The sequence below is a fragment of the Notothenia rossii genome (genome assembly GCF_949606895.1).
Source record: "Notothenia rossii genome assembly, chromosome: 5".
NCBI classification, from domain to species: Eukaryota; Metazoa; Chordata; class Actinopteri; order Perciformes; family Nototheniidae; genus Notothenia; species Notothenia rossii.
In genome coordinates, this window is record NC_136903.1 from 44,610,847 (window position 1) to 44,630,443 (window position 19,597).

The 19,597-nt window shown below is 40.6% G+C and overlaps 1 protein-coding gene across 2 annotated transcripts; it reads left to right on the forward strand.

The window, feature by feature from the left end:
• The first annotated feature begins 13,328 nt into the window (after positions 1-13,328).
• On the forward strand, positions 13,329-17,418 carry LOC307040452 (uncharacterized protein). 2 transcript variants are annotated; one of them, XR_013808494.1, is made up of 3 exons: positions 13,329-13,483; positions 17,144-17,204; positions 17,283-17,418. XR_013808494.1 is itself a non-coding variant. In XM_079683296.1 (2 exons), exon 1 carries the CDS (start codon positions 14,660-14,662, stop codon positions 15,722-15,724), a length of 1,065 nt encoding a protein of 354 aa, XP_079539422.1. In that variant the 5' UTR covers positions 13,329-14,659; the 3' UTR covers positions 15,725-17,204; positions 17,283-17,418. The 2 variants fall into 2 exon arrangements, 1 of the variants encoding a protein (XP_079539422.1); XM_079683296.1 differs by having other exon boundaries at positions 13,329-17,204.
• The last annotated feature ends 2,179 nt before the right edge of the window (positions 17,419-19,597 follow it).

The window sequence follows — 19,597 nt, forward strand, 5'->3', positions numbered from 1 at the left end:
ATGAACCGCCAACTGTAGTCCACAGAACAGGGAACAATGTTGTTGAAAAATAATAGCCAATAACACGTTCAGACCATGCAAATAAAGTAAATCATGTTATTGGAAAAAAGTTCAACGAGGAAGATTTATCTCGGTCTCCCTTTTGATTACGTTTGACACTTGGCTATTTCATTCAACTTCAGCTTTAAGGAAGCCAATATTTTCTGACTATAACAATCCTTCCATACTTAAAGGAGCAGTAGGTAAGTTTGAGAAACCGGCTCGAGATACACTTTTTTTATATTCCATGGAATGCTCTTAACTTCCCGATAGCACTGAATATCTTCAGTGCTTTGACAAAAAATCCATTAAAACAAATGTCATCTATGGAAGACGTAGTACTGTAAAAAGCACGACCAATCATTTTAGCAGGCCCGGCTAAAATAACTGGATGGCCTACCTGCCTGTCAGCCTTCCACCTGTGCACAAACTTATCTCGTGCCCTCATTGGTCATGTGCGCGTTCCTGTGTGTTGGAGGAGGGGCTCTGTAAAGAAGTGGCAGATTTTCAATTCCAGCACACTCGAGGCTGTTTCTCAAACTTACCTACCCCACCATTAAGGACTACAGTGCCTCCTGTTTGAACTTTTCTTTTTTAAACATAGTCTTAACATTATAGGCAGGTCAGGGTAATGTGACCACCAGAACACACACATCCAGGGTAACCTTAATAGATTCCTGTAGGGCTCACAGGGGAAACCCCCTGTTCTTCTGAAATATCGCGAATCCAGAAAGAACTGTTCTTTCTGGTGTGGCCTCATCACCTACAGGGAATATGCAGTCTGGACAATAAGCAAATACTACACTTTGCGGGTAATAAAATTGCCTCAACAAATTCACAAGCAAATGGCATGATAATGAAGGTTAAAGCTAAGAAATGTACAACCACATCCTTTCAATGTACAACTGGATGTCATATGCTGCATACAAAGTCTGTATATTTTCAGTGGGCATAATGAACTGGAACCCACAGTGGAATGGTCAGGGTTTCCCTCTGATCAGCATCCTTCTGTTGAAAATGTAAAAAGTAATTTAGTAATGTGGTGTTGGAAAATCGGAAGACCTTTTAGTTAAGTGTTTGGAAACCATTTAAGTTTAGTATTTAGAACCAACACAGCCAATGTGCACATATCCAATGAGGGGCATGCCAATTGTAAAGTTAAGGATAACATCTTGTCTACATCTCGGTTCATCATGTTTAATATTAGACTGAAAATATCTGCTCAATCATTTCACTGACTGGGAAATTAAGCAAAGGATCACAGTTGGAGGGGGGGAGCCACGTTGGGGGTAGATGAAGGTCGCTAATGAAAACCTCCTTTCCCTGTATAGAATTCAACCATACCTAAAATTATGAAATGCTAAAAAAAAGGTATGTAAAACATGTCTGAGTACCAGCTGTATTAAACACAACTATGCATGTAAGCCATGACCTTTTCACCAAATCACATAAACTTTTCAGTATAAAGATATATTGCATAAATAAATAAACACACCTGCATATGAGCCATGTCTTGGACCAGCCTTAGGCACCCATTTCCTACCTGTTGATATAGTTTACAGACAGTGTCAGACAACTAATTCCTGACATATTTTTATCAAAACATACCTTAACCACTAAATTGGACAGTTGTAACGCACCATTGAGTCCATGTCTCTATGGAGTCCAAGGGTCAGCAAGTTACTCCTGGTCAGGCAAGTTGGTCCATCTTTGATTATTTTCTCCCCATCTGGCCTATTAACATCCAGGATATAGTTGATCTGGAAATGTACAAATAAGGAAAACAAATAACAGAGCATGAAGATCAGTCATGTTCCAAATTAATATATGCTAACTGAACGTCGAGCATGTCAAGCTAAGAGCTAAGATATATGTATTCCATTCCCTTACATTTAATATTTAAAATACAAATCAGCAAAATATTCACAATTACACTGCGCTAAACAGCCAAATCAACAAACAAACGAGAACCTAAATTGTAATTATATCTAAAACCACAACACGTTAATTACCTGTACTCGGTGCGCCATATTGTTTGTTGTCTGTTGTCTGTAAATCTCCAGGGCCGTTTCTCAATCGCGAGGACACTGGCTTGGTAGTCGCATACTTCCAAGTCACTTCCTTCAGAAACGAAGCAAGTATACTTCCAAGCAACGGCTTCGGAAAACAAAGAAGAATGGAACAGGCTAACAAGTGTGTCACTCTCTCTAACGGTTTCAACATAAACTGTACCGAAAATAAATACCTCACGATGTCTATCTAATTATGAACTTGCTTTACTTTCACGGAACACATTTTTGGTGATAACAAATGCAACAAAGTAACATATTTACCAACACATGTTCTACGCCACTACATACTTACATTTAAATGTGCGCTGCGCTGCGTCGGTTCAGTCATTATCCGCAAGGGTTTTTGAAATTGGTCCGTGCGCAAAGCATTGTGGGGATTTGAAGGACGCGAAGTCTACCCATGTGCAGCCTCGAAATTACCCCCAAACCAAGGACGCGGCCTCGGTGGAATTCCAAGTATGCTGGAGATTGGAACAGTCCTTCGGCGGCACTCGATGACGTAGTATCCTTGAAATATTGGCTTGGAAGCCAGTTTCCTCGCGATTGAGAAACGGCCCATGTCTCCTTAAATACCCTTGCGTCAGCGTCTCACGTGTTGGGCGTGCTCTCTTCTGACCATATTTGGAAATACAACTTCCTACAACTTCCTACAGGTTCAACCTCCACTGTCCGCGGCCACAGCTGGACCCTTCTCATCATTTGTATAGGCTAGTTGCACAAGATGTCGTCTATCAACTTCCGGTTCATTGAGTGTGCGGTTGTAAACTTCCGGTCTACGGTAGAGCGGTAGAGGGAAGAGCGATAGATAGCGTATGGATAGCAATAGATAGCGAGAGAGATAGCGTATAGATATTATATAGGCACTATTTTACACTCGATGTCTCCAAGACCTACCGAAGGTTAACATCAGTGATGTACATCGGCTGGTACAAGCGGCAGGCTCCGCCCCGAGGAGCAAAAGAGAAAAGGGGTTCAAGATGTAGCTACATATCCAGTTACATCGACAATTATGAAGGTAAGTGACAAACAAAGCTGTAGTTACTGGCTAACTTTGACAAATTGACAGTCTTGATACAGTGTAAAGCGTTTTAATGATGTACTATTACGTTTTTTTGGATAACACGAATGATGTCCAATTCCCCACAGTTTCAAACAAAGATCTACCTTCAGGGAGAATGAGCATCAGGGCTAGCTGTTACAGGTCCATGTGAAAGCATGAAAAGCCTTACGATCTCAGAGTAGGGAGGAAAATAAAAAGTGTTCATCGGTTCAAAGCCTCAATCAGGTTCATGTTCACCTGTGATTTAGGATTCAAATAAGCCGAGCTAGCTGACGTGTTGCAACAGATTACATAGTGACAATACATTTGCTCACATCAACTGGTAGCTAGCTATGTGTGTTGAAGTATTATTTGAGTTATTTGAAGTATTAAAGTAACGTGTTATGGCAGGAAAGTTCAATCTGGTATATTCATTTTAATGTCACCTTATATAGAATGTGTGTTAAACTTGTGATTTCTGCATTGAGTGACTTCTGCCTAGCAGATACCAAGAAGAGGCCCCTAGGGTCTCTCTGTTAATTATCAATAGTCCTTGCAATTAAAAGGGGAATTCCCAGATACATTTTCAGATTATGTAGTTAAAGTCTTGTAGAATTAATGTTTATCTCCTACACATCCTGCAGGCCTTGAGACTTGGGTCACCCAGCAGTAACCAAGATAAACGTCCTTTTGAGCTTATCAATAAAATGTATTCATTCCTAGTAAGCTGACTTTGGGGTGAAGGGAAGTTCAGGGAAGCCATTAAGCCACAAGAACAATTAAACTTCTGTTAATCAACCAAAACTCATGACTTTCAGGGGACAGGACACTCGGACCTATAACAAGGGTCACTTCATAGAGAATATGTGTGTGTATTCCTTACTGTATAATCATTTATCAACTATTCCTGTATTGGTGTTTTATTTGATTCCTCTGCTTTTATTCTTTCATATGTGGGTACTGGAGGGCTACAAACATTGTGGAGAAATTAGCTTAAACATGTTTTATTACTCTATGGCAGAGGTGCCCAGTACGTCGACCGCGGTCGACCGGTCGACCGCGGGGGCAATGCTGGTAGATCGCGAGTCATTCATAAAAAAAAAAAAATCCAGCTCCGTTAAAATAGAAAAAACAGGTTTTGATCCCTCCTCCCTTGGCCTCCCTGCCACTTAATTCAGGAGTTGACTTGATTGACAGAAAAAGCGACCTATTGCTTTCCAGTCTGTTAACCCAGAATGCAAAGCGATACAAAATCAGTCAAGTGCCGGGAGAGACAAACAACAAAATGAGTGCGGGAACGAGCAAAAAGCTAAAGACATACCACTTCCACACAGAATGGGAGGGAGAATCTTTTTTTGTGATGTCACATTCAAAGGTTATTTGCCTTATTTGTAAAGCAAGCGTCGCTCTGCCAAAGAAAGGTAAAGTGGAGAGGCATTATCGGAGTGTTCACAAGGCATATGACAGCGACTTCCCTCCGAGTAGCGAGTTGAGAAAGAGAAAGGTCATGTATTATTGCTACACAAACATTATCTCTTAGTCTTAGTGTCGCCAACTCGTTTCTAACATGCAAAAAGACAAACAAATGCGTCTATGGTCGGTGTATTTTCTATCTTTCCAATCCAGAAGAGATCTCTCTCTCCCCCGTCTGTTTGCAAGGGGGCGGGGCAGTTTACACACACGCATCTGCTACATGCAGCAACACACGGAGGAGATGGTGGAGAGAAGCGCTCCAAGGTGTGGTTACATGTTACCCGTCTTGAGGTGGACAATGCTCGTCACCAAAAGTGTTTAGCATGTAAGGAGGGTAACACGAGCAATTTGTCTAAACATTTAGCAAAAGTGCACCACATTCAGACGGACGAATGCACCGGGTTCGACTATCTTTCTAGTAGCTCTGTAGCCCCATCCACGAGTAACGTTTCCACGTCAGGTGTTATGTATGCTAGCAGCAACACACGGAGTTAACTACATTATACAAACATGGGTTAATGATTAGAGGTAACTGAGTTATTTATTTTGTTAAAGTTTCAGCTATTCTGTTTCCAGTTCTGTCATAAGATTATTTAATAAGATTTGTTAAAACATTGTTGTTTCTTTTGATGTGAAATATTATTTATTTAATTCAAATAAAAAGCAATGTTAATTTTGTTCACAATTTGTTAAGTTAATTTAATCATATATGTATTTTTGAATCAAGTATTCATCTTTATTGTCTTCATTGTTAGTTTCCACATGCCTAAAACAACCTCAAACTAAATCTAAAAGTTGATGGCTAAATAAGAGCGTTTGAGAAATTGTGAAAGGCACACAGTAGTAGTCCGAATAGTCGATTAATCGTTTCATTAATCTATAGATTAATCGATAATCAAATTAGTCGTTTGTTGCAGCCCTATTGTAGTTATCCCATGTAAAAATAAAACGTGTTATTCAGCAACCCTTGCAATTTGGGATTTTATTTTTGGTTGGTAGACCTCGGTTAGCTGGTCATTTCAAAAGTAGCTCACCAGCCAAAAAAGTGTGGGCACCCCTGCTCTATGGGAAATGGAAGCAGCTTTTATGACAGGGACGAGAGAGCTGGGGCAGGGGACATTCTTCTTGAGATTTTCAGCATGTCAAATGATCAGGGAAATCTACTTGTTTTAAATAGATGTGTGTGGTTGATTACTTTGTATTAATAATAACAGTATGTGTAAAGGAAGCTGGAAATATGCAATGTGAAACCTTTTATTTGAAATAAAGATTCTGCAGGGAATATTCTTAAAGAACAATAGCTCAAGTGTCTGGAAGAGTTGCAGGCTAAACGAGTGTGCGGTACTTTTTAACTGCTTGAGATCAGAGCTGATGTTTTCCTCTTGTTATTATTGTTTGAGGTTAAGGTAACTCACATGTGTTATTTGTATAATCCAACTATAAAAAACTATATCTTAAAACTATCTTTATAAAATGCCAAAAGTATGTGAAACTTGCAAGGAGGGGTTTGTTATCTCGAATGTAAGGGTCGCCTCTGGCTCGCGCTGATTGGCTGTCTTTTCTAAGTGGAGGACCCCTCGGGGGGGGGGGGGGGGGGGGGGGGGGCAGCCGCATAGCTCCTCCTGGGGTTTTGGATATAAGCTTATGTTTTCTTTAGACCAGTCTCTTCTTTTCTTCAAACTGACCAGATCCGTGAGATTGGAGGAAGAGCAGGAAGTACTTCCTTTGTATTTGTATTTGTATTGTTACTTTTTATCATTAAAACAAGATTATTGTTTAACTTGCATTCTGGTGTTTCTTAATCCCTTCCTTTTTACGAATTTACCCAGCTTACCAAACGACACGCAGAGACGAGGTTGGTTTTAAACATCCTCCAAATCTCCAACAGTGTGTAGCATGAAGGGGCTACAGATTTATTTTCGTTTTGTAACCCTCTCGTGTAAAATGATAAATACATTAGCTAAACCCAAACTTAGCTTTCATCAAAGATTCTTAATGAGAGGTTGAAAACCGTCTCTGCTTTCATGGAAACCCCAGAAACTGGTTGTGACGGCTGCTGTTCTTTACTGAATGGTTAGTATAATCCATGAAGGGTCCAATTATTTGTATTGGCCAGTGTTAAGTAAGTGCTGGTTTTGTACCCTACATCTACGTATGTTAAGCTGTTCAACGTTCTACTAACACTATTTTATGTAGTTATAATATAAGATAATACATTGAGAGAACTGAGACAGGCTACACAATTGTATCCGTTTGAATGTCCTTAAATTACAGCATTCCAAACAGCAGAACTTCTGTGTATGTGATGTGACTGACAACCTGACATGGTTTAGCCTTTTCCCACACCTATTACTTGCCTGATCAGCCTGCTCTCAGCTTTCTCATTTGTCTGTGTTGTATTGAAGCAGTGTCCTAAATGTAAAATGACTGACATTTTGTTTTAAGAACTGTTCACCTGTGGAGATTGCAGTGGCAAAGTGTTCCTGTGTAGCTGGAACAGCACTCTGCAACCACAATGTTGCACTGCTGTTCCAGACCGCACACTACTTCACACTCAACCTGGCTGCTGTACCCCCTGTCTTTATGGCGTTATATTTGTGCCTCTATCCTGAACACGCAATGAAACATGTTGAGCATAGAAAATGCGATTGAGCGCGCACTTGAACATTTTTGAGCACAGAGAAATATATTTTCTCTCATAAAACTCCTGCTCCGTGACTTCCGGTTTACACATGAGGCGATAAGCAGCTAAGAAGAGGAGCTCCCGGCCAAATAAGTTCAAAAAGGAAGAAAACCCCAATAAATGTGATTCGAAGTTGGAAGAATAGGTCATGAGCAAATTAGTAAATAAGAAAGGAATGGAGAAAAAGACGAAAGCCGAAAAACAGCCCGGAGAGATGCAGGTCCAGATGGAACACAGTCAGCCGCTAACGGCTAACGCTAAAGCTAGCAACGACGAGCAACCTAGCTGGGTGTCGGCGCTGCAGACTAGCTTAGATGCCATGCGGGATAAACTCGAGAAAGCCCAGCACAACATGGATGCTAAACTGGATCAAATTGGCAGCCGGATGGAAGAAAATCTAAGAGGAGTACGTGAAGAAATGGGACAACTGAGAGAATATATGGACAAACACGGAGAAGATATGAAGCAAGGGCTTGATAGCTTCAGAGAGGAAACAAATAGAAAATTCGAGACCGCCGAGGCGGAGATGCGGGCCCAAAAGAAGGATATGGAGATCCTTGAAGAGCGTACGGCTGGGGTCGAGGAGTGGAGTACCGACGTCCAGGACATTATTACGGCCTCTCTTGAACAACAAACCAAGCTCCAAGATAAGCTGTCCGACATAGAAGGGAGGTCGAGAAGAAATAATATACGAATCTGGGGGTTGAAGGAGGGAGACTCGGTCTCCGAGTACGTCGATAGGTTAATTCACAAGGAGCTGGGAATGTTGGAGGATATTAAGTTGGAGATTCAAACGGCGCACAGGGCACCTGCTTCAAAACCACAACCAGACAAACCCCCAAGAGCCATTATTGTCAACTTCTTGAGGTTCGAGGTCAAGGAGAACGTCATTAAGACGGCCTGGAGAACGGCAATGGAAGTGAAGGGACGGAGAGTGACATTCGACCACGATTATTCTTCTGAGGTGGCGGTTAAACGTCGGAAATATGCGGGGCTCAAGAGAATTCTCAAAGATAAAGGGATTCGTTTTCAATCTCCAATGGACACACTGAGGGTTTACTGGAACGAAGGAACGATAGTGTATAAGAGTGCTCAGGACGCGGTGAGGGCGATGCGGCAGAGAGGCTGGCAGGTGCCGGACCCGGGAGTAGAGAGACCTACGCTGCTGCAGAGACTGGAGGCAGCGCGCAAGTGGACCAGACTTCGGAGACGAGAGCGGGGATACAACAACGAGATGGGAGTGAGGGAAGACCGGCACCGTATCGAGGGTGTTGATGAGTAGTCTATGAAGGAACAAGATACGGCGTTGAAAAGACAGAAGGATGAGGTGACGGGCCACGGCGATCAGAAAAAGACAGCACAGACACAAACAGATTTAACCAAGTTACTTATAAATGCTATAGCCTTTTATTTTGTGCCACTTTGAAACACTGCAGTGGGTGAGTAAGTAAGATTGTTATTTGTTTTTATAAAAGGAACCTGTATGGACATGTATGCAGGCTGGGGAATTATTTATCTATAACATTTTACGATTTGATTCGGACTAATTTAAAGAAGTGCTAATTCACTAGAAACATAGAATCACCTCCATCGCCAATACAGAGACCAGGGGTTTAAAGACTATATCAAAAATGTTCACAAAGTTCCGGCCGGGAGCTCCGGAGTTTAAACCACACGCTGGACAATTATAGTGAGCTTGGGAGATCAGCCACAGGAGAGATCTCCGCCACTAGGGGGGGCCCTCTCACTAGGAGAGGCCTTACCTTCCACCCACCAGCGGGGGAAAGGGGGATATTTTTAAAAACCCCGAAAACCTTGGAAGACCAAGTTCTGATGTTTAATTTGTATTTGTTTAGCTTAGCGGTTGCTGCTACTATATATATTGTGTTTTGTGACATGGAGGGAACGAAAAGATGCTTTGAAGGGAAATATAATGCAACGTAGGGGAATCAAAATGGTGTCGTTAAATGTCAATGGTTTGAACAATCCGATTAAAAGGGGAAAAGTATTAACCAAATTTAGAAAGGAGGAGATGCAGGTTATCTTATTGCAAGAAACTCACCTATCAGTACAAGAACATGAAAAACTGAAAAGGTATGGATATAACAACACATTTTATAGTTCATTTAAGCAAGGTAGGAGAGGGGTGGCTACACTAATTGGGAACTCAGTAAAATTTGAAATAAACAAAGAAATATATGACAGAGAGGGGAGGTATGTGGTGATCAAGGGGAAAATGGAAGGGCAAATGGTTACACTAATTCATGTTTACGCCCCACCGGACAGCGATAAGACTTTTTTTAAGGAATTGTTTGATATCATAGCTGTGGAAATGGAAGGAATCCTGATTTGCGGGGGTGACTTCAATGTGGTACTAAACATTGTCAGATACATGAACATACAACTGAGGGAACTAGGAATCACAGATATATGGAGAGATATACACACACTAGATAGAGACTACACACACTACTCACACCCACACTCAGTCTACTCTAGGATAGATTACTTTTTTATGTCAAAGGGAGATAAATATAGGGTAGAAGACTGTAGAATAGGTGTTACAGACCTGTCTGACCATAGTGCAATATATCTAACATTGAATCTAAATGGTAGGAGGAAGAACACTGTCTGGAGATTGAATGTGGGTCTATTAAACAATAAGGGGTTAGTGGAAGAAATAAAGAGAGAGATAATCAGATATAATGAGGAAAATGATAACGGGGAAGTAGACCCAACTATTCTGTGGGATGCACTAAAGGCAGTATTAAGGGGGAAACTAATAGCACAAACAGCACACCTTAAAAGAACCAGACTGGAACTCTATCAAAATTTAACTGGGCAACTAAAAGAATTAGAGAGGCAACATAAAAATACAAATGACCCAGAGACACTTAGGAAGGTTAAGGACATTAGAGGGAAGATAGAAAATATATTATTAATAGAGGTGGAGAAGAAAGCTAGGTTTGTAAAGCAGGCATATTATGAAGGGGGGCCCAAAGCAAATAAATTATTGGCTAGAAAGATAAGGGCACAACAAACATTAAACACTATACATAAGATTAGGAATCCTAAAACCAATGAGTTACTTAGAGAGCCGGAGGAAATAGAGAGAGCATTTGAGGATTATTATAGGACACTATACGCACAACCAACTGCAGCAGAGGAAGAGAGTATGAAGGCATTTTTAGAGGGGCTGGACCTACCATCGATAGGAGAAGAACAGAATAGGTTATTGAACTCAGATATTACAAAAAAAGAGATGGGGGATGCAATTAGTAGAATGAAAAATAGTAAGTCACCAGGCAGCGACGGGCTGCCATCCGAATTTTATAAGATATTCAAATCGGAATTAAGCCCCTTACTGTTGGCATCATTTAAATATACTATGAAAGAGAACAAAACTCCCCTGTCATGGAAAGAGGCTATCATTACTACAATTCCCAAGGAAGGCAAGGATAAAGAATTATGTAGTAGCTTTAGACCAATATCCATACTTAATGTAGACTACAAGATGTATACGTCCATAATTTCGTCCAACATTCATGCCCGACATTATAGATGAGGACCAGACTGGTTTTATTAGAGGGAGACAGACACAAGATAATATAAGGAAAACAATTCATATAGTGGAGGAGGCCCAAAGGAGGGGAGACAGTGCAATTTTAGTGAGTATAGATGCAGAAAAAGCTTTTGATAGTGTGAACTGGGTCTATTTGTATAATGTCTTAGAAAAGTTTGGATTTAATGAAAAGTCAATCAAATGTATAAAATCATTGTATCATGAACCAACAGCTAGAGTGAAAGTGAACGGTAGTCTGACGGATCGGATTAATTAGAGAGGTCGACAAGACAGGGCTGCTGTCTCTCCCCAACCCTTTTTGATATCTTCATCGAACCATTGGCCCAAGCAATTAGGCAGAACCAGAATATAAAGGGGGTTGAGGCAGGAGGTTTAGAACACAAATTGGGACTATTTGCGGACGACTTGATAGCATACATGGGGCAACCAGACGTGGGCTTCCCAATACTGATGGATTTACTGGAGGAATATGGACAATACTAAGGGTACAAACTAAACGTGACAAAGACACAGATTTTAGCACTAAACTACACACCAACACCAGAGATCAAAGACAAATACACAATTAGATGGAACATGGATACAATTAAATATTTAGGGGTTAACATCACAAAAGGGTTAGACAAATTATACAATGCAAATTATACACAGATCAATCAGAATATCAAGAGGGATTTATGTAGGTGGACAATACAGACCTTAGACCTTAGTTCAAGGATTGAAATATTTAAAATGGCTACTGTACCTTTACCAATCACTACCTATATCTATTCCACAAAGTCAATTTATGGAATGGGATAAATGGATTTCGAGGTTTATTTGGGGGGGGGAAAGGCCCAGGAATAGGCTTGCGACACTGCAGCTACCCAAAGGGAGAGGAGGATTGGCAGTGCCGAGTTTCCAGGATTATTATTATGCAGCACAAATCAGAACAGTGGCATGCTGGTGTAATATGGAATACGTAGCTAAATGGAAGGACATCGAAACAAATGGGGAAAACTACCAGATTCCAAAAACTACTCGGGGATAAAGAATTATTCAGGACAAAGGAAAACGTATTCGACCCAATCACAAAATTCACTTTAAACACTTGGAACACGGTAATAAAGAGATACAAAATAGGAAAACAGACAAAGATTTTGAGATGGATAACAAATGATAATAAATTCCAGCCGGGAAAAGAAGATGCAGGTTTTAAACGATGGGCCCGAGGGGGCATCACAGCAATATGTAGGATGGTGGAAAAAGAGGAAATGCAGAGTTTTCAATATCTAAGAGATAAGTTCGATCTGGAAAGGGGTGACCATTTTAGATACTTACAGGTGAGAGACTATTATATAAAAGAAATAAAAATGGATAAAAACACTAAACAAAATGGGGTAATTAAGGTAATGATTGAAGCATATGAAGGGAAGAAAGGCAGGGTGATTTCAGCTCTATATCAAGCTCTGTTGGAGAGTAGGGGGAATTCAACTCTATATATAAAAGAAAAGCGGGAGAAAGAAGTCAGGATTGATATGACAGAGGAAGAATGGTATAATGTATGTAGAGTGCAGCATTCAACAACTGGGTCAAGGGTATGGAGGGAATTTGGGTGGAAAAACATAATCAGATACTTCATAACCCCAAAGATAAAAGGGAGGTATGCCCCGGAACAGAACGCATGTTGGAGGCAATGCGGCGAGGTGGGGGCAGACCACACACACATTTTTTTTTAATGCCAAAAGATGAAGGGATACTGGGAGGAAGTATGGGGAGTATTGAAGGGGATATTAGGTTATGAGGTTCCTAAGACCGGCCTGATGTTATACTTGGGGAATCTGGTGCAGGAAAACACACAGGGTGGGGACAGATACCTGATTAAGATGCTGCTGGCTGCAAGCAAGAAAACAATTACCAGAGCATGGTACAAAGCAGATCCACCTACAAAGGAGCAATGGCTGGGAGTAGTACAGGAAATATTTGATATGGAGAGATTCACACACATATTGAGGGTCCAGGAAGGGAAATTTGAGTCCAAATGGGAAAAATGGGTTGAATATAAAAGAAAAATGAACGACACCACAAATTGAGAGTTGGAACCAGACCATGATGTTGCATTAAAATAGGATAGAAAGCTTCCATGTCACTGTTTGCTTGTTTTTATTATTATTTGTATTTTCTTTTTTCTTCTTCAATGGGTTTCTAATTCAAGTGTATACTGAACTATATGTGGTTTTGTATGATTATAAAAATGTCAATAAAAATGTAAGTGAAAAAAAAAGAAAACTCCTGCTCCGTGCGCAAGCAGACCGCTGCCCGCGCTCTCTCTCTCTCACTCGCTCGCTCGACCTCTCCAGCCTGTGTGCGCTGAGCTTTGCCTGCTCTCGCTCAAGTTGTCAAAGCGTTACAAATGTGCCACAAAACCAACCAATCGGAGAACTCGAGAAGGTCCTTACTGATTGGCTGGTCTTCTCCAATCATATCTTCTATCTGAGATTAGAGAGGGATTTTCGGTTGCCATCAGGCTGTTGACGTTCTTATTACACATCCATCGTTGACATTTACAGGACATGACAGACTCGAATGAAGAGAATAGTACGCCATAGTGTCAGGTGAGTTATACATTTCTAGTTTTCTGATATCACGTTATTGTCAATGCCTGAGTTTGCTAGCCGGCAACATAGCTATCCTCTTTTCACGCCCTGTCCGGTTCGTCCGGGGGGGGGTTATAAATTCATGAAAATGTCTGGGTTTCGCGGACCGTTTGCATGTATTTAAATTGACTGGCGCATTGCACAGAATACTACGGTACTCTGTTGCGTGTGTGACGTAATCCCTGAGTCTGAAGCTTTGTGGGCGGCTCTACAACTACGCTGACACACAAACAGAGGAAGGGGACAGAGCAGACCGCAGCTCACATTCACAATGCCAAAGCGTAAATGTACTTTTACAGATGAATTGCAGAAGAAATTCCAAATGTACCGACCCGGTCGGAACAAATGGGAGGCGGAGTGCACCGTGTGCAAAGCTTGCACATACGTGTGTGTGTCCAATAAAGGTGCAGGCAATCTTAAAGTGCACATGGACACAGACAAACATAGGAAAGCTGTGCAAGGTGAGAGTTTGTCGCCAAAGTTGAAAGACTTCTTTGTTAGACCAGGCAAAACAGAGGATGCTGTAAATGCAGCGGAGGGTGCGTTTGCATTTCACACTGTGAAACATCACAACAGCTACAGATCTATGGATTGCACAAGTGCCTTGCTAAAAAAAGCATTACCAGACTCTGACACTGCCAAAAAATTCAGTAGTGCGCGCACTTAAACCGAAGCCATTGTCAATGGTGTTATAGCGCCCCACTCGATTGATGTCGCACATGAAGCACTCAAAGAAATCCAGTAGGCCTACTGTGGTGTTTCTACCGACGGGAGTAACCACGGAGCAGTGAAAATATTCCCAATCATAATCCAGTACTTTGACTGGAAGAGGGGTGGCATGCAAACAAAATTAATCGAGGTTAAAGACACACCAAATGAGACAGCAGAAACCATTGCACAATATCTCATTGAAACATTGGCAAAAAACAATTTGTCTGAAAAATGCATTGCATTTACTGGCAACAATTGCAACACAGACTTTGGAGGAATCCGACGTGATGAAGGGGGAAAGAATGTGTTTGCAAATTTGAAGAGGTTGCTGCAGAAGAACACTCGGTGTGGATTGCCCAACACATATTGAATAATTGTGTTCATCATGGGGCAGACACAATAGATATTGACCTTGAGAATATCATGTTCAAAATCTACCAGTACTTCCACATTTACACTGTGCACACTGAGAGCCTGAAGGAGTACTGTGAATTTGTTGACATTGAATACAGAAGGATGCTTTCTCACAGCAAGACAAGGTGGCTGTCATTGTTCCCAGGCATTGAGAGGATGATACAGATGTTTCCAGCCTTAAAGGCATTCTTTCTGTCTCAGCAAAAACCACCCATAGTGATCAAGACATTTTTTGAAAACGAATTCAGTGAGATCTACCTCTGGCACATGCACTCACTCATGTCTGCGTTCCACACCCACATTCAAGACATGGAAAAGGAGAAGAACTCCATTATGGAGGTAAAGAAAATAATGAACAGCATCCACACCATTCTTCTTGAATGCAAGAGCAACAACTTCATGTCCCTTAAAGTTAAGGGACTACTGGCACAAAAGCGTAGTGATGGACTTGGTAAGGAATATGACCAGTTCTGTGCTGATGTGCAAGGCCTGTACAGTACATGTCTGGAGTATCTGGAGAAGTGGATGACTCCCATGGAAGAGTTCTCCACATTCACCTGGATGGATCTGAGTGAGCCAACAAAGTGGAATGATGTGGAGGCCTGCATCAAGTCCCTAGGAGAGAAGGGGGTGGTAATTGATGATGTCAAGTGTTTTGACCAGGTCACCAATCTGAAGAGATTCACAGAAAGGTGCAACCGTGATGAGGAGTTCAGTGGCCTGCAGGTGCACCAGAAGTGGACCAAATATTTTGAGAAGGCCAAAAGCATTGCATGTTACTCAGAACTACTGAAGATTGCACAGTTTGTCTTTGCACTTTCCTCTCACAATGCAAATGTTGAGAGGGTTTTCTCACTGATGCAGAGCCAGTGGACCAAGGAGAGGAACCAGCTGTCTGTTGAGTCACTGAAGGGGATTCTATTTGTGCAATACAATTTGAAAGAAATGTCTTGCAAAGACTTTCATGCTTATTTGTTGAGCAACCGAAAACTGCTGGGAAAGATCAGCTCCACAGCTAAATATCGATGGGAAGACAAGGAGGATGAAGAAGAAAAGCAGGATGAAGAAGATTGAAGTATGCAGCTATGCAGAGAGAGAAAGCTATGTAGCTGTGGGAGAGAAACTTTAAACTTTTAATTTTAAATTGGGACCCAAGAAAACAGTTTGAAGCTAGAAATATGTGAAAAGTTGTCGTTTCACTGTGGTTGTTTACAATGACAGGGCCTGGAATTGTGTTTACAAACATTTAAAGTAGGCTTATATTTGGTTCATGGTGCCTCAAAATGTGTTTGGTTTGATTTAGGTAATCAAATGTTATGTTATGTTATGTTCACTAATGGCAATTATGCAAATGTCAAATCCAAAACTGCATAGTGCACTTTTAAAATAATTAGATTAGTATCTTTGTGAGGTTACCGTTTTATTATTTACATTGACAAGATACAAAGAGATTATTTGTTAAAGCTGGATTTTTTGTTTTCTACTATTTCATATATTTTGTTATTTATTTTTTTCCAGTAAGACTTGAAAAGAGAGCTATTATTTTGTTACAGGTTGATGTTTAAGTTATTCTTGTGCATTTGAGATTTGTCAGAGATAATTCTAGGCATAATAAAGCATGTTGATTGTTGAGTAACCTTGGTTTGGTGTGTCTTTGGTTATGGAGAGATATTATTGTGTTACATACAGTAAAATAATATAAATAATAATTTGATATCCATACAGAGGAGGCATACTTTAAAACAATAAGGCATCTTTGAGTAAACGTTGAGTATCATTAAGTATCTCGAGGCTGGGGGCAGCATGTCCTCTTTTTTGGAAATCAAAATATGGTCACCCTAGGGGTAGTTTAAGCAAACAGCTAACAAACCGTAGCCTACATGTACATGAACCCTTCTGAGGTATTGATTACTTGCTGTAAGCATTAGAGGTGACAGAATGACAAAACATGTTTCTCTCTCTATCACAATTTTTGGTTGACCAGAACCTGGACCAACTTCTGTTTCCTGTTCTACAATGGGCATAGAGTTTGCGTTAATTTTCAACCGGAAAACTAAACAGATTATGCTAGGATACCGGATAAAGTTAGCAACACACGTTAATCATGAACAGCCTATTAATCCGTTCTCTTAATGTTATTTCAACCCAACGTTGTGGAATTAGAGAAAAAGGGCTTCTAAACTTGCCTTTATCCGGGGTGGAGGGAGTTAAATATTAGTTAAATATAACATTGGGATGTGTGATTGTAGTGGGTGGAGGTGGTGAAATGAGGATATCCATTTTAGAGTTCAAGCTAGTATATTATAGTTAACGTTACACAATAATAAGGAAGAGAGCTATTTTTGTGATACATCGCAATTGATATGGATTTAAAGTGCATATTTGAGACTTCCAAACAGTAAACAAAAACGTAACTTATGGGTGAGTATTTTTAGCAGAGCCATAATGTCCTTGTGATTCTGTTGATTATTACCTGTCTGTATTATGCTGCAGCTCAGCTGACGTTGGTTTGATGGCAAAGGGAGAGGGACTTAAGTGAGAGTGAAAACACAAGGTAAGTTTCAAATAGGTCAGCAATTTCCCATCCTATTGCTAGATGTATCTAACCCTTTCTCATGTCTCCCTCTCTCAGCACAAGAACCCCATGGGGATTCAATGGAGCCTGAAGACCTGCAATGAGACCCTCACCCTGCACCTGAGTCTCAACTCCCAGAGTTTTGCAAGCCTCTCCCTGTTCCTTATTTTTGATTAAACAGACGTTAAGCTTCCCAATGGTGTGGTCTTTGTTTTGTGAAAAATATGATTACCTCACATATGTTGTTGCTGTTGTTGTCTTTTGTGATGGTTAAATTGCTCCTGCTGACTTGAGCCAGCCATTCTTTCCTCCTCTCTGTGTCAGTGGGGAAACTTTACATGTGTACTTCTTTCTCTGAGCGCTTGGAGCATCACCAGGCAGCACAGCAAACCATGGGGGAGACGATATGCCAGGACAACACAGAGGAAAAGGCACAGACAAACTGCATGACATCCTATTCAATGTTGATTGAATTCCATTTATTTACAATGGATGTTCCTAAAACAACACATTTAACATCAACATCATGCTGCTGCTAGTGCTTTGACTCAGTTGACAATCATTGATAGGCACCTGTGGGTCTCCTGTCCTTTCTGAAAGTCATAAAGATTACATTAGTATTACTTATGTCCTCAATTACCAGGGGATTGCTGAAACCACCATGAACTAAAGAAATGGTAGAAATGTATCTAATCAGAATTTTGAAACCTTCCTTCCCATCCCCTCCTTCTAAATATATCAATAAACATTAGGATGTGATGCTCCTGACTACCATACAGGTTTAAGAAGATAATATTTGTTTTAAAGAATTCAAAGCAATAAACAGGCTCTTTAACCAAGGCAACGTTAGCCTAACATGTATATGTTAACAGGTAAGATAGCTGTTAACACTGTATATTTTCTACTTTTTGTAATGCTATGTTATTTCTATTTAAGATGTTTACATTTTCGATTGTTTAATTCTTTTAACTGTCCAATGTACAATGCCTTGTCTTTTGCTACTGCAGCGTAAACATTTCCCCAATTGGTATCAATAAAGTACTTCTTATTTTATCTTAATCCTCAAATATTAGCACATTTTGATTAAAAAAAACAAAACACATTGATGTAACTACATACATATCGATATGTTGTATACATATTGCAAATCAAAACCTTTATTGACCACTAACTACCAAAAATTGCATTTCTATCCTGTTATTAATGCATTCAAATCGTGATTCAAATGGCCCGCCGCAAACTTCCGGGTAACTATTGAGTCTCCTCCCTGAACCACGTGACGATCAAGCATTTTGGACTTCCGCTGTCGCAACTGGCCGCTGGACCAGCCAATCAGAATTGACCTTCTTGAGTTCTCCGATTGGTTGGTTTTGTGGCACATTTGTAACGATGTGACAACTTGAGCGAGCACAGGCAAAGCTGAGCGCGCACAGGCTGGAGAGGTCGAGTGAGCGAGGGAGAGAGAGCGCGTGCAGCGGTCTGCTTGCGCACGGAGCAGGAGTTTTATGAGAGAAAATATATTTCTCTGTGCTCAAAAATGTTCAAGTGTGCGCTCAATCACATTTTCTATGCTCAACATGTTTCATTGCGTGCTCAGGATAGAGGCACAAATATAACGCCATATGTCCTCAGCTGCACTGAAACAGAGCAGCGATGGCACAAGCCAAGAACCATGGTAAGTACAGTATGTGTTCACAACCAATCCACGGTTTAATGAGTATTTCCTTTGTGCCAAGAGCTGATTTAGTATGTTGCATCAACGACCATTTCAATTCATTTAACAATTCTTTTGTGTAATTAATAGGGTGTGAAACCAGGCAGAGTGAGTGACATGGTGTTCATTTCCACTAAGCCAAAGCAGTTTACAGTTGCTGACGGTGTAAGGTCATATATATTGTCCTAAGTAATTGTATGTAGCCTGCTACAACTTTGTGATTGTTGTGTGAGTGTAAAATTGTTCTTAAAGTCCTAATTATCATAACATGTTCAAAGGAGTACACGTTACAAGGTCGTGCGGGGAAGCTGCCAGAACCAGATGTCCTCAAAGTCAGCGAGGCATACAAGGACTTCTCAGCAGACATCGCACCACGAAAAAAAAATGAATGGCTCATCTGTTCATCTGTTATATAAACTAGCATTACTTAAATATGCAGAGACTAATTGAAATGTTTAAATATGTATTTCCCCCCCCCCCGATATAACATCAACCTATGTTTTGTAAAAGTTTATTAAATTAATTAGTAAAATGTTATCATATTGTGGATTTATTAAATTATGTATTTTCCTTTGTTATTTATGTGCGCGTTTGTTTTGAGGATATAATTCATTAGTACCTAAACATAGTATGGTATAACTGCTTTTTGTAATGAAAT

Excerpts from the sequence above, each read along its gene's own strand:
- LOC307040452 (XM_079683296.1), top strand. The coding sequence starts at position 14,660 with ATGTTCAAAATCTACCAGTACTTCCACATTTACACTGTGCACACTGAG.